At 43.3% G+C, this 12,791-nt stretch overlaps 1 protein-coding gene across 9 annotated transcripts in view; it reads right to left on the bottom strand.

Annotated features, from left to right (window-relative positions):
• eps15l1a (epidermal growth factor receptor pathway substrate 15-like 1a) overlaps positions 1-12,791 on the bottom strand; it is a 375,808-nt gene that overhangs the window by 199,595 nt on the left and 163,422 nt on the right. For all 9 annotated transcript variants that reach the window (XM_069928475.1, XM_069928480.1, XM_069928481.1 and 6 more), the window contains 4 exons: positions 8,085-8,282; positions 5,201-5,371; positions 2,444-2,570; positions 2,291-2,344 (listed from right to left, as the gene is read on the bottom strand). In XM_069928475.1, coding sequence (XP_069784576.1) covers positions 2,291-2,344; positions 2,444-2,570; positions 5,201-5,371; positions 8,085-8,282 — 550 coding nt within the window. The remainder of the gene's footprint in view (positions 1-2,290; positions 2,345-2,443; positions 2,571-5,200; positions 5,372-8,084; positions 8,283-12,791) is intronic.

The following is a 12,791-nucleotide window of genomic DNA, read 5'->3' as shown; positions in this document are numbered from 1 at the left end:
CCTTCGGGTTAAAAAAATGTGGCTCAAACTTTCCAGAGGCTGCTGGATGCAGTGGGCCGGAATCTGCATTTTGCCTTCATCTACCTCAACGACATTTTAATCGCCAGCTACACCCGCACCAAGCACGTCGCCCACTTAAAACAATTATTTTCCAGGCTGAGCGATTTCGGCTTAACCATCAACCCGGCCAAGTGTCAGTTTGGCTGAGAGACTATTGACTTCCTGAGTCATCGTATTGACCAACGTGGATCCAGACCGTTACCCACTAAGGTGGATGCTATTTGCTCTTTCCCCATGCCATCAACGGTGAAGGGACCACAAGAGTTTGCAGGTATGGTCAACTTTTATCACCGCTTCATACCTGCAGTAGCCCACATCGTAAGCCCACTCTTTCCTCTCATGGCAAGACCCAGTAAAAACCTACAATGGATCTAGGAGGCGACCGAGGCCTTCCAGGACATCAAAAATGCCCTAGCCAATGCCACCCTCCTCATGCACCCGCTGACAGACGGCTCCAGCACAGCGGTCAGGGTGTTCTTGAGCAACTGGTGAATGGACAATGGCAACCGCTGGCCTTTTTCAGTTAACAACTCAGGCCACCAGTGCTCAAGTACAGAGCCTTTGATAGAGAACTGTTAGCCTTATATCTGGAATTTGGCACTTTCATTACTTCCTGGAGGGAAGGAAGTTCAAAATTTACACAGACCACAAACCCCTTACCTTCACCTTCAGTAAGGTATCATATCCGTGGTCAGCCAGGCAACAGCGGCACCTGTCCTACATTTCTGAATTTTCAACAGACATAACTGGCAAATCCAACATGTTGGCTGACACCCTGTCCCATCTGACTATCTTGCCCTACCCCTGGCATCGACTACGTGGCCCTGGCTGATGCTCAGCAAGCAGGCCCTGACATTCCGGCACACTGGACAGCGCTCACCCTGTCATTCTGGCTGCATGGAAGAGACAAGTATGTCTGGCACGGCCTCCGCAAAGAGGTCCCCCTGTGGGCCAGAACTTGTACTCTGTGCCAGTCATCCAAAATCCAGACTCATATCAAAGCTCCATCACAGACATTCAAGCCAGCTTCAGCCACATGCTTCAGCCACATGCACATTGACATTGTGGGGCCCCTACCTGTATCCAGAGGCACATGTTACCTTCTCACAATGGTCAACCGGATGACCAGAGGCTTCCACAGAAGCATGCACATGGGCTTTACTCAACACTTGGGTAGCGCATGTCAGGATCCTCGAACACCTTACATTGGACAGGGGGACGCAATTCATTTCCAGTCCACAACCTAGGGACCCAACTCCACCACACCACAGCATATCACCCACAGGCCAACAGGTTGGTGGAGAGGTTTCACAGACACATTAAGTCACCCTTAATGGCACGGCTTACTGGACCTAACTGGGCTGACGAACTCCCTTGGGTCCTGTTAGGCATCTGCACCGCACCCAAGGAGGACCTTGAGGCATCCTCTGCCGACTTAGTCTACGGTGCACCCCTCATCATACCGGGCAAATTCGTAATGGCCCCGAGGGCTATGGGGAGCCCCTGGCAACCACAATGTCCCGACTACACGAGCGCCTAGGCACTCTGGCCCCCGCTAAATCTAGATCCCACAGCTAACCCTGCACTTGCATCCCAAAGAACTTTACTGACTGTAAATATGTTTTTGTTTGGAGCGGGGCTCACCAGCCACCGCGACAGCAGCCTGACAAGAGCCAAACTGTGTCCTCAGACACAATGGCTCCACCTGTGTTTTAGACATTGGTGGCAGGGAGAGACTTTCACACTCAACCGGTTGAAACAGGACTACTTGGACTTTGACCACAGTGCAGAGTTCAGCTTCCTAAACACAGCATCATTTCTGGGGAGGGGCCGTGTAGTGGCCTACAGTCCATGCCTCAGACTGACACAGGAAATGGCCGTCAAGCACAGTGACTGGCAAAGCATCGTGCCGGCTGAAACACCTGTTTCCACAGGCCGCCTGCAGAGCGGTGAAACTAGTCAATCACCGCTGGTGATTGCAGGGGGTTCCAATCGGGGCCCGGGCATTCAAGGTAACCAATCAGCAGCTGGCCTGCTCAAGCCACACCCCCAGTGGTGACGCAACCGAGCTGATTCTAAAAGGCAGAGCTGCCACTGAATAAACTCAGTGTGGAATACACTCTACTGGTGGGTGGGTGTGTCTTTCTTCTCCTGCAGACTTCAGCTACAGCCTTAGGGCTAAACCAAGAGCTATAACCTAGCTGTAGCCATAGCGACCTCACCACAATACCTGTTGAAGCTGCTGCTTGCGGATGAGCAAAGGGGTCATTTTGGAATGGATCATCTGTTCAAAAAACATAAGAACAAACATCAGATAAGCTATTCCATTGATTAATGTAAATGGATTCTTAGAAAAATGCCTCCCAGTGAATCTGTCACTTACTGTCTTTGAAGGGATCAGCTCCTTTAAATGGATCTGTCTTGAATGGATCTTCTGACTGGAACGGGTCTGTGTGCACATCTTGACCATCCTCATTAAATGGTGAAGCTTTACCCCGAAAAGGGTCATCCTGAAGACAATAAGCAGATGCTTAGTAAAACTTCAAGCGCACTGTCAACTCCACTGAACATGAAGTCTGGAAAATTCTTCCTCATAAAAAAAAGAATGTTTATTTGGGCACGGAAGCAACAGAAAAGCGGAATCAGAATTTACACAACGATGAAAATCTCAAATAAAACTGCAACACTGGCAAATTTATCAGATTTTGTAGCCTCAAACTTTAACTGTTCTCTTTTCTCAAATGTTGCCCAGTCTGCTGAATATTTCCAGCAGCTTATTTTAAAAGCATCAAGAGGTGCATGAAAAAAGTGCTCTTTTGGCCCACTTTGACAGCCATTCACATTACCCACTTTTTCTGCTCTCTCCATATTCTGATCAATTTACCCCAGATTTATAATTCTCCTCCATACATGGAACAATTTAGTGGCCAAGTAACCCACCAACCCATATGTCTTTAGGATTGAACCCAGATCTCTGCTCCTCTTTGGCAGAGGCTCTACTAGCTGCACCCTGTACCCCATATCTTTATAAATAACTGTTTATCGAATAACTGAAATATCTTATTAAAGATATAGGTGTCTACATATAATACTTGTTTACACTCCCTACTTTCTGTCATTACGCTACTAATAGTATCATTTGCATGTCAGCATTTGTGTTTTTTATATTTTAATTTCTATATAGATAGTAAAATCTTCAATTTCACAATATACTATACTTTTTCATAAATAAAACAAAGAAAAACACCTCTCCTGTGCTTCCTACAAAATGTAAAACCACACACCGTCAGAACTCACACTCATACTATCCATTTTTTAAAAATCGGTAAAGAATCTTTGTGGAGAGTCACATCTGTTCTATTGCAACAACATATTATTATCATTATTTAATTGGACCCTATATGATCCAAATAAGGTTGCCATATCTTGACATACATATATTTCTTTTTAGATTGTATATAATTTTCTCTATAGTTATACAACTATTCTTCTGCGCAGTCCAACATGCTATGTATAATGGAGCGTTGGACTTCCAAATGATTGCAATATACTTCTTAGCCACTGCTAAAGCTACTTTAACAAAAGAAATTTTGAATCTAGTTAATTTATTATTTATTTCAATAAATTTACCCAAAATATAAAGCTCCTGATCATCTGTGAAGGCCATCCCTGTCATCCTTGTTGATATTTCCGTAATATCCTGCTAAAAAGTCCTCACCTTCACACACGACCATGTAATATGTAAAATCATTCCTGTTTCAATCCACATCTAAAACACATCTCCAATATTTCAGATTTTGACCTATGTAGCTTCCGTGGAGCAAGATAATAATTGGTGTAGGAAGTTATACTGAACCAGTCCATATCTTGCATTGATAACTGATGTCATACTATCCAAACACCAATCAGGCCTACATCTTTCTGATTTTACAACACCTAAATCTAACTCCCATCTCTCCCTCATCCTCTGTGAACCTGGTTTTGCACTTTCACTCTGAGGAGCATAGTACATTTTCGTTATGAGTTTAGGTGTATTCCCCAGCCAGATCGTTCGTTCCATTTCACTAATTTCAGTTGGAATCAACATTAATCCCCATCTTTCTCTCAGGAACAATCTTAGCTAGAGGAAACAGAAGAAAGTCCCATTAGCCACACCATACTTCTGTTTTAGTTGGTCAAAAAACATAAGAATCCCCTCTGCATAGCAGTCTTCATGTATCTTATTTCTTTGTCACACCAGGAGTTTAATATTCTGTTATATTCATAGAATGTGTTCTATATACATAGGCAACAACAATCTTACATAATGGTGCTCTTAATGATATCCCAGCTTTTTTTTTCAATACACTCATTGATTTCTTGCCATACTCTAATCACATGTATTAATATCCATCTTTTTTGTTATTGATTTAACATTCCACTAATAAAAAAAATGATTCATTGGGTATAATCCCATTCAAATCCAAGAGGGATTTTTATCAAAATAATATTATAGTCTACAAGCTGTAATAGTGTTTAATCATCTCAGTGTGGCACTCCAAAGGAAAAAAATACTGAAGCGATGTTGACTTTTCTACTGCCAATATGCAACTAAGTTTGGATAAATCAGAAAAAATTTGATGAACAAGGTGGTTGCTTAATACATGTAGGCTCTTAAAAAAAATGTAGACTATCATACACTGTACCCAATCATACTTCACCTCAAGGTTACATTGGTCTTGGGCTTCCTGTATGGTTACACGAGTTCAACTCATAGATTTCAAAAAGAATGAATATTTTCAAAAATTAGATGGCTGCAAGAAAATGCTCTGAACAAATCAGTCTTAGAGAATCTGCAAATGTGATCATGTAAACAGTTTCCATCTTTGATGTAAAACTGATCACTCACAGTTGGTCTGAGTGCAGTATTAGCTGAAAAGTGAAATGCAGGGCCTTCTTGATGGACTAGGAATGCTGCCCAATGCAAAACAACAAGTACAGCAGAAACAAACATATTAGATCATTTAAAACGTGAAACATTCATCTGTTTTATTTGATATGCTGCTTGCAGGAAATGTCTTTTGGTGGCAAGAAGCAGGAAAGTAGGAGATAGTAAAAACAAGCCTTTGAAATGGCTTTGCAGCATTTTCTCCCTACCCACCATTGTTGTGAAGCCACTGTCTCTTTCTGCAATGCCATCACTCATGTCTGCCAAGTTGGTCATACTGCCACCATGACTGGTTAACGAGCCATTCAGTGCGTTACTGTATTGGTCAATGCTTTTACTAACTTCTTGCTGTGAATCTTGCAATTGGGTAAGTTTGCTTCTTGCCTGGTGTTAAGAAAGCAGAAGGAATTGCTTTGTTAACTTTGTACAAATTATTCATATCAAATAAGAAGCTTAACTGGATAAAGAATGCATCAAAACCCAATAGCTAAAAACGTTTACTGGACAATAGTAAATTAGCATGTACTAAACAGTGACAACTGATTTATTCCATTTACCCACAAGATTGGTGATTCTAAAATTACAGTGTCCCTGCTATTCAATTAGTACACTGCCGTAGCCCAGTGATAACAGGAACAAAAGACTATTAACATGGATATGCAGTAAGTATATTGTATGGATGGAGCCAACACAACATACTGAAAGCTACAGACATGGTTCACTCCAGGAAATACTCTGATAACCACTGCATTGATCCATTTATACACCATCTGTAAGAAACACAAGGTAGCTAATTTGTAATTTTGCTAAACAACTATCAGTGCATTGAGTGAAACAAGAAAGTCTGCAGATACACAAACACAAACATGTGAAAAACACAAAAATTGGAGAAACTCAGCAGGTCCTGCAGTGTCCATTGGAGGCAAAGATATATAACCAACATTTCAGGCCCGAGCCCTTCGTCAAGGTATCAGAATAAAAGTGTGGGGGGGGAAGGGACAAAGGGACAGGGGGAGGAGCATCGGCCAACAGGCAGCAGGCTGTAGGTGAACATGGATAGGAGAACAGGAGAGAAAAGCTGACAATTAATCACGAGAAGGGGTGGCTCTGTGAATACAGAACTGGAGGTAGGGGGAGAGGGAGAGAGAGAAGGAGGGGGGAAGAGAGAGAGAGCTGGAGGAAAGGATATATTAGAATCAGGAATGAGAGAGACAGAGGAGGGCCTAATGGAAACTGGAGGTCGATATTAATTCCATCTGGTTGGAGGATGCCTTGACGGAATATGAGGTGTTGTTTCTCCAATTGTGGGTTCCACCATTTCAATTCCCAGCACTATTCCCATGCTGACATGTTTGTCATGCACTGCCCAACTGAGACTGACACCCTCCAATCAGTTGGCATTAACATCGGCCTCCAGTTTCCATTAGGCCCTCCCTCCTGTCTCTCTCTCTCCCGTTCCTGATGTATCCTTTCCTCCAAGTTGCCATTCCTTGTCTCTCTTCCCCCCCCCCCCCCATACAACTGTCTCCTTTCCTCCAGTTCTGTATTCATAGAGCTACCACCTTCCCCGATCAATTTCCACATTTTCTCTCCTGTCTTCCTATCCATGTTCACCTATGGTCTCTTGGCTGCTGGTCTGTCCCTTCTCCCCCTGCCCCTTCTTCCCTCTTCTCCCTATCTTTATATTCAGGCACCTGCCTGCTTTTCGCCATGCCTTGATGTAGGGCTCAGGCTTGAAATGTTGGTTTGCCTCGTCTTGATGCTGAGGGACCTGCTGAGTTTGTTGAGCAATTTTGTGCATTTACTATCAGTAACTGAACATACTTACATTCAAATACCAAATCCACTGGACCAACATGCTATGAATCCCATGCAAAAATTATAAATTGATAATTTAATTTCATATAACACTGTGTAAGCACATTATGGCATGACATCTAATGAAACTATTCTACCTCCCAGTGGTCACTTTAGATTATAGCATTTGAAGACACCATCAATTATCCAGCTGGATGAATTTCCACAAACTCTTCAATGTGGAAGGTCAAATACAAAATACTAAAGAGACAAAGTAAAAGAACGAAAAATTAAGAATTTTATTTCTTTCTGGCTCAACTTCCAATATCAGGTCTCCAGCCAACCCTGACAGCCCATTCCTTTCTTTATCTCTGCTGTGCTGTAATTCTGGGCATGAGTGGGAGTGAGGGTAAAATAGAGGGAGGGGCAAGAGAGAGCATATAGAGGGGAGATGGGGAGCAGGACAGAGAGGGAAAGGAAGGCTAGACAGGGAAAAGTGAGAGGGGTGAGAGGAGAAGGGATGAGGGAGGGGGATGGGGGGATGAGGGGATGGGGATGAGGATGAGGAGGAGGGGATGAGGAGGGGAGGGGATGGGGGGATGGGGGCAGCGGATTGGGGGCAGAGGATGAGGGAGAGTGGATGAGGGGGAGCGGATGAGGGGGAGTGGATGAGGGGGAGCGGATGAGGGAGTTAGATAGGAAATAGGAGGAAAAGGGCAAAGAGCATGGGGCAGGGAAGAGAGAAGGTGGAGGGGGGAGAGGTGATAGTCAAGGAGAGGAAGAGAGGGAGGGGAAGTGCAAGGCACAAGAGAGGGGGAATAGCAACTAATGAGAGAGGTGGAAGAAGGAACAGAGGGGATAGTAATTGTGGAGATAAAAGTTTAAAACAGCATATTGGACAGGAGGGTAAATAAAAACCCAGGTGTATAAGTTTAGGGTGATTAGAGGAGAGGCTAGAGTGAGGAAAATGCATTAGGCCTGAGATGAGTTTGCCAATGGCAAATTGTGCTAGTCTAGAAAAAACAGAAGTGCTTTGCCATCTATCATATTAATCAATGCCATGATTGAATTTGCTTTGGAATCATAGGCCAATCATGTGAATGCACAATAATAATCTGTTCTGCATAAAATCCTGGAAATATTTTGTTTAAACAATCTAAGCATGAATCAATAGTCTTTTCAGCTCTGAATTAGCTTTTTTAAAAAATTTCTTGTCCTCTCTTTAAAAAGTTATCGACATAATGGGAGAAAAAGGGAGGCTGGTGTGCTAAAAGCAACAACAAATAACTATAATACTCACCTGATTAATTTCATCTTGTGTACATTTTAGTGATTTAATGATTGTCTCGAGTTGGACTTTGCCAGCTTCGATACTCTGTTCTAACTGTGACTCTTCTTGCTGCAGTTTATTCAGTTCTGTTTTGGCTTTATTCAGCTCCTCTTCTTGAGATTGCATGTCTGATTCCTGATTTGCGATCTGCATCTTCAGTGTTGAAATCTATCCCACCCAAAATCAGAATAATTAATCTTACAATGTTACCGATGTGATGAACATAAGCAAATAATGAAAAATACGGTACCATTCAAACATAAAAATCAAAGATATCAATGCACCTCAAGCTTCATTATATCATGCTAAAATTCAACTCTTTTCAAAAATTACAGTGCCCTGCTTGTTTGGCAATGAATGTCATTCCATCACGTGGTACTTATATAACAATGGCACACCCCCTCATTCTAAATGTAGCTTGAACTCACATATTAATGGCTCAGGTAGGCTACCTCGATTAAAATGACACCATTGTACAACCTACATTTCTACATGCATACAGTGAAAACATACTTCATAACAAAAAAACATCAACAGTATACATCAAATTATATTAAAAAGAGACAATGAATACAAAAGATAAATAAACAGATAATAAAGTCACAGTTACCATCATGCAAAAAAGAAAAATGACACAACGTTAGGGTAGTTAGGCCTTTTTGCAGGGTTAGAATATATGAGGGAGTGCACAGAGGGACTGACAGGCAGCAAAGACAGCAAGCGTCAGAGAGCAGGGACAGGGAGCACCAGAGAGCAGGGACAGGGAGCACCAGAGAGCAGGGACAGGAAGCGCCAGAGAGCAGGGACAGTGAGCGCCAGAGAGCAGGGACAGGAAGTGCCAGAGAGCAGGGACATGGAGCGCCAGAGAGCAGGGACAGGAAGTGCCAGAGAGCAGGGACAGGAAGCGCCAGAGAGCAGGGACAGGGAGCGCCAGAGAGCAGGGACAGGGAGCGCCAGAGAGCAGCAGGGAGAGGGAACGCCAGAGAGCAGGGAGAGGGAGCGCCCGAGATCAAGGAGAAGGAACGCCAGAGAGCAGGGAGAGGGAATGCTAGAAAACAGAGAGAAGGGGCTTCAGGGAGAAGGATAAAAGAGGTGGCAGAGGGAAAGGGGAAGCTGGAGTGGAGATGCAAGTTTTCACAGAATTTGTTATTCTCTCCAGATGAAGACAAATTTTAAATTAAGATAATGACTTTTGAACATCTTCAGAGCAATCTGACTGAATTTCCCCTTGCTCGTTAACAAAGTTCTTAGACATAAACCCACTAGATATTTTACATTGGTCTGAAATCAGAGTCCTACAGCACAGAATCAGGCCCAGAGCTTGCATCAGGCCCACAGCTTACATCAGACCCATACCCCTCCAATCATTCCAAGTGATCAGACTCATACTCCTCCAATCACTCCGTGATTTTTAAAGGAAGCTAATAACCTGCCTCTACCACTTTGCAGCTCATTTCATATGTCAACCACCCTCTGCATAAAAGCTATCTCCTCACACCCCTTCTAAATCTCACCCTCCTTACCTTATATTTATGCCCCCTCATTGAAGATTCTCCTACCCCAGGAAATGTAACATACTGTCACTATTCATCTTACTGATGCCCCTCATGATTTTATAGACCTCAATAAGACCCCCTCTCAACCTCCTATACAGGCCCATATTTTTAGATCTCACAATAACTTCCCTAATCCTGGCAACAACTTCATAAACTTCTTCTGTACCCTTTCCAGTTTTTAAAAATCCTTCATATAACACGATGACCAAATTGGCACACAATATTCTACAAACTAACATCCTATCTAACTTCAAGATGTTGTACTAACAATCAAATGCAATGCCCTAACTAATGAAGGCAAGCGAGACAAACGCTATCTTCACTACACAGTCCACCTGTGCTACTGCTATCTTTAAAGAGATATATGCCATATATTTTGGTGGATAAGGCAACCTTCAGATAAGATGAGACCCAATTTCAGTCTGAAATTCGTGGTGGTTTTAGCTCATATCAATGGTATAAACCACCCAGCCCTCCCCCCCCAAATCATACCGGTATCATATGTGTTGACTGAGCTGATGGGCGTGGCCATTTAAGGTTCATGTGCATGAAGAATGGAATAATTGGATGATGAATGCTGGAAATCCTTTACAAAAGGTGGGGCTGTAGCGGCCCATGGCCACTCCATGGGCCACACAGCAGACAGTTGTCGAACACGACGATTGGGCAGAGCACGCGGGATGAGAAGCCCACTCCCAAGGCCAACCGCAGGCAAAAGATCACAGGGGATCCAATCCGGACCTGTGCATCCTGGACAACCAATCAACAGACAGCCTCGCTCAAGCCAGGCTCTGGTGGTGACACGTCCAGCTGCCTATAAAAGGCAGAGCTGCAGCCCAATAAAGTCAGTGCCAATTACACTCCTTTGGTGTGCAAGTCTTCTTCCTACCTCGACCTGTAGTTGGAGCTATAGCCATAGTGGCCCTGCTACAGGGCTATGAGTGCTGCATCACTTGATGTGCAGTGTGATTTTGAGATCAAAGCATAGGATAAAGTGAAAGTACTGACTATAATAAAATCTTTCAAAAAGTCTGAAATCTCTAGTGCAATAGATGGTACAGAGGATGATTTATTGAGGGGCACTAATGACAAAGCTGACTCATCAGATTCAGACTAAGACCCATATGATAACAATGTAAACAATGAGACTCCAGATGAGCTTACTGAGTTCTTTGCCTCAGACAATGAAGCTAGTGATTTTCAAGGATTTTAAATGTGTGATGTGTTTTTTTTAATTTTACAATTCTTTTATTGTGAGAAATGATTTCCCACAAATATATGCCGAGCAAAGGATCATGAAGTCATCAGAAAATTAAAGAACAAAGCTCTATAAATGTAAGAGATGGGAGATGACCATTAATAAACCTGATGAATGAAAATTTGTGTAAGAAGCTGGATTTGAAATGAACAAGGTGGGAAGGGGTAAGAAAACTTTTCTTGAGAAAGATAAGTAGTGGGGAATGAGAACAGTGTATTCTGAAGCGACACTGAGGATACCTTCTAATGGCCATAGCAGGCAAAGATATATCACAAACATTTCAGGTGCTGCGGGATCTGCTGAGTTTCTCCAGCACTTTTGTGCATTAACTATGATCACAGATTCTCAGACTTTCTTGTTTCACTTCAAATGGCTTAAGTGTATTCATGTGCACCAGTGGCTGCAATTGCTATGGCTCAGGATAATGGTGGCTGTTTAATAACAGATTTAACTTCAACCAGCTATAATTTTGGAATACACATTCTGTCATTCTTCCTCACACCAAGCAGGTGTAAAAGTGGAATGTTACCTCAAAATAATGACAAAAAAGTGATGTTAGTTAAAAGTAGAGAATTCTGCAATTAACATTTAAATGAGCTGCAGTAGACCATTTGGCATTCTGAACCTGCTCCACTGTTTCGCAAGGTCATAGCTGATCACAAAATAAAAACACAAAGCTGGAGAAACTCAGTAAGTCAAACAGTGTATTTTATCAAGCAATGATAAAGACACATAACCATCATTTCAGACATGAGCCCTTCATCAAGGTATGAGCAAAATGTAGTCACATGCCCAAACAAAATAGTGCAGGAGAGGGACAGGGGTTAATAGGTAGATAAGGGACAAGAGGGATGGCTCTGTGAATGGGGAAGGAAAGGGGTAGAGAGTTGAAGGAAAAAAGATAGAGGGATGGGGAAGAGAGGGAGAATGGGTGAGCAGAAACCAGAGAAGTTGATGTTAATGCCATCCAGTTGGAGGATGCCCAGACAGAATATTAGACTTTGAGACCTCTCTGGGGGATGGAGGTGTAATAGATTGGATGCCCATAGTGAAAATCAGGTAGTCAAGTTCAGGAAATTGGAAGTAATTGAAGAGATGGAGGTCATGTGAGATATTGTGGATGTAGGTAGGGAGGGACTGGACAAAGGGAGAAAATATGGAGTTGAGGTAAGATAAAACTAGTTCAGTGGGGCAGGAGCATGTGGACAATATGGGTCTACCTGGATTATTGGGTTTGTGCATCTTAGGTATTAGGTAGAACTGAGCAGTGCAGAGATTGAAAACCGGCCATGGGAGGGAGATGACCAGAGGTGATAGTACTTGGCACAGTGGCTTGATGTTCTTTGGTGGTGTCCTGTTGAAGAGTTAAGTAAGTGTCTGAGAGTTGTCGTCTGGCCTCAGCAAGATAGGGGTCAGTGTGCCGGGCCACAATAGCACTATCTTTGTCTGTGCATTTGATAGTGAGGTTAGGTTTATTTGCGAGACAGTGGAGAGCAGAGCATTCAGAGGAGGTGAGAATAGAATAAGAGACAGAAGTGATGAAGTTGAGATGGGTGACGTCTTCCAGAAGGAAGAAGAGTTTGGCATCATTAATGTATGGACAAAGGTGGGGCCTCTATCTCTGAGAAGAGAACGTCAGAGATGATGTTTACCAAGCAGGAGTCAGATTGGGAGTCAGTGTGATGGAGAGTGTTAGGGGGAGGAGGGTTGGTGAAGTTAGAGGGAGAGATAGAGAGTTGGGGAGGTCAGGGGGGATGTGGAGGGAAGGAGATGTCATGAGGGGATATAGAGGGAAGGGGAGGTTGGGGGAGGTGCAGGGTTGGGGGTCACTGGAGAGAAGGGGAGATAAGAGGGTCTGAGGGT

Source organism: Narcine bancroftii, chromosome 3 (genome assembly GCF_036971445.1).
Source record: "Narcine bancroftii isolate sNarBan1 chromosome 3, sNarBan1.hap1, whole genome shotgun sequence".
Taxonomy (NCBI): Eukaryota; Metazoa; Chordata; class Chondrichthyes; order Torpediniformes; family Narcinidae; genus Narcine; species Narcine bancroftii.
The sequence above is the reverse complement of the archived record's forward strand: the minus strand, read 5'-3'. Positions and strand labels throughout refer to the sequence as shown.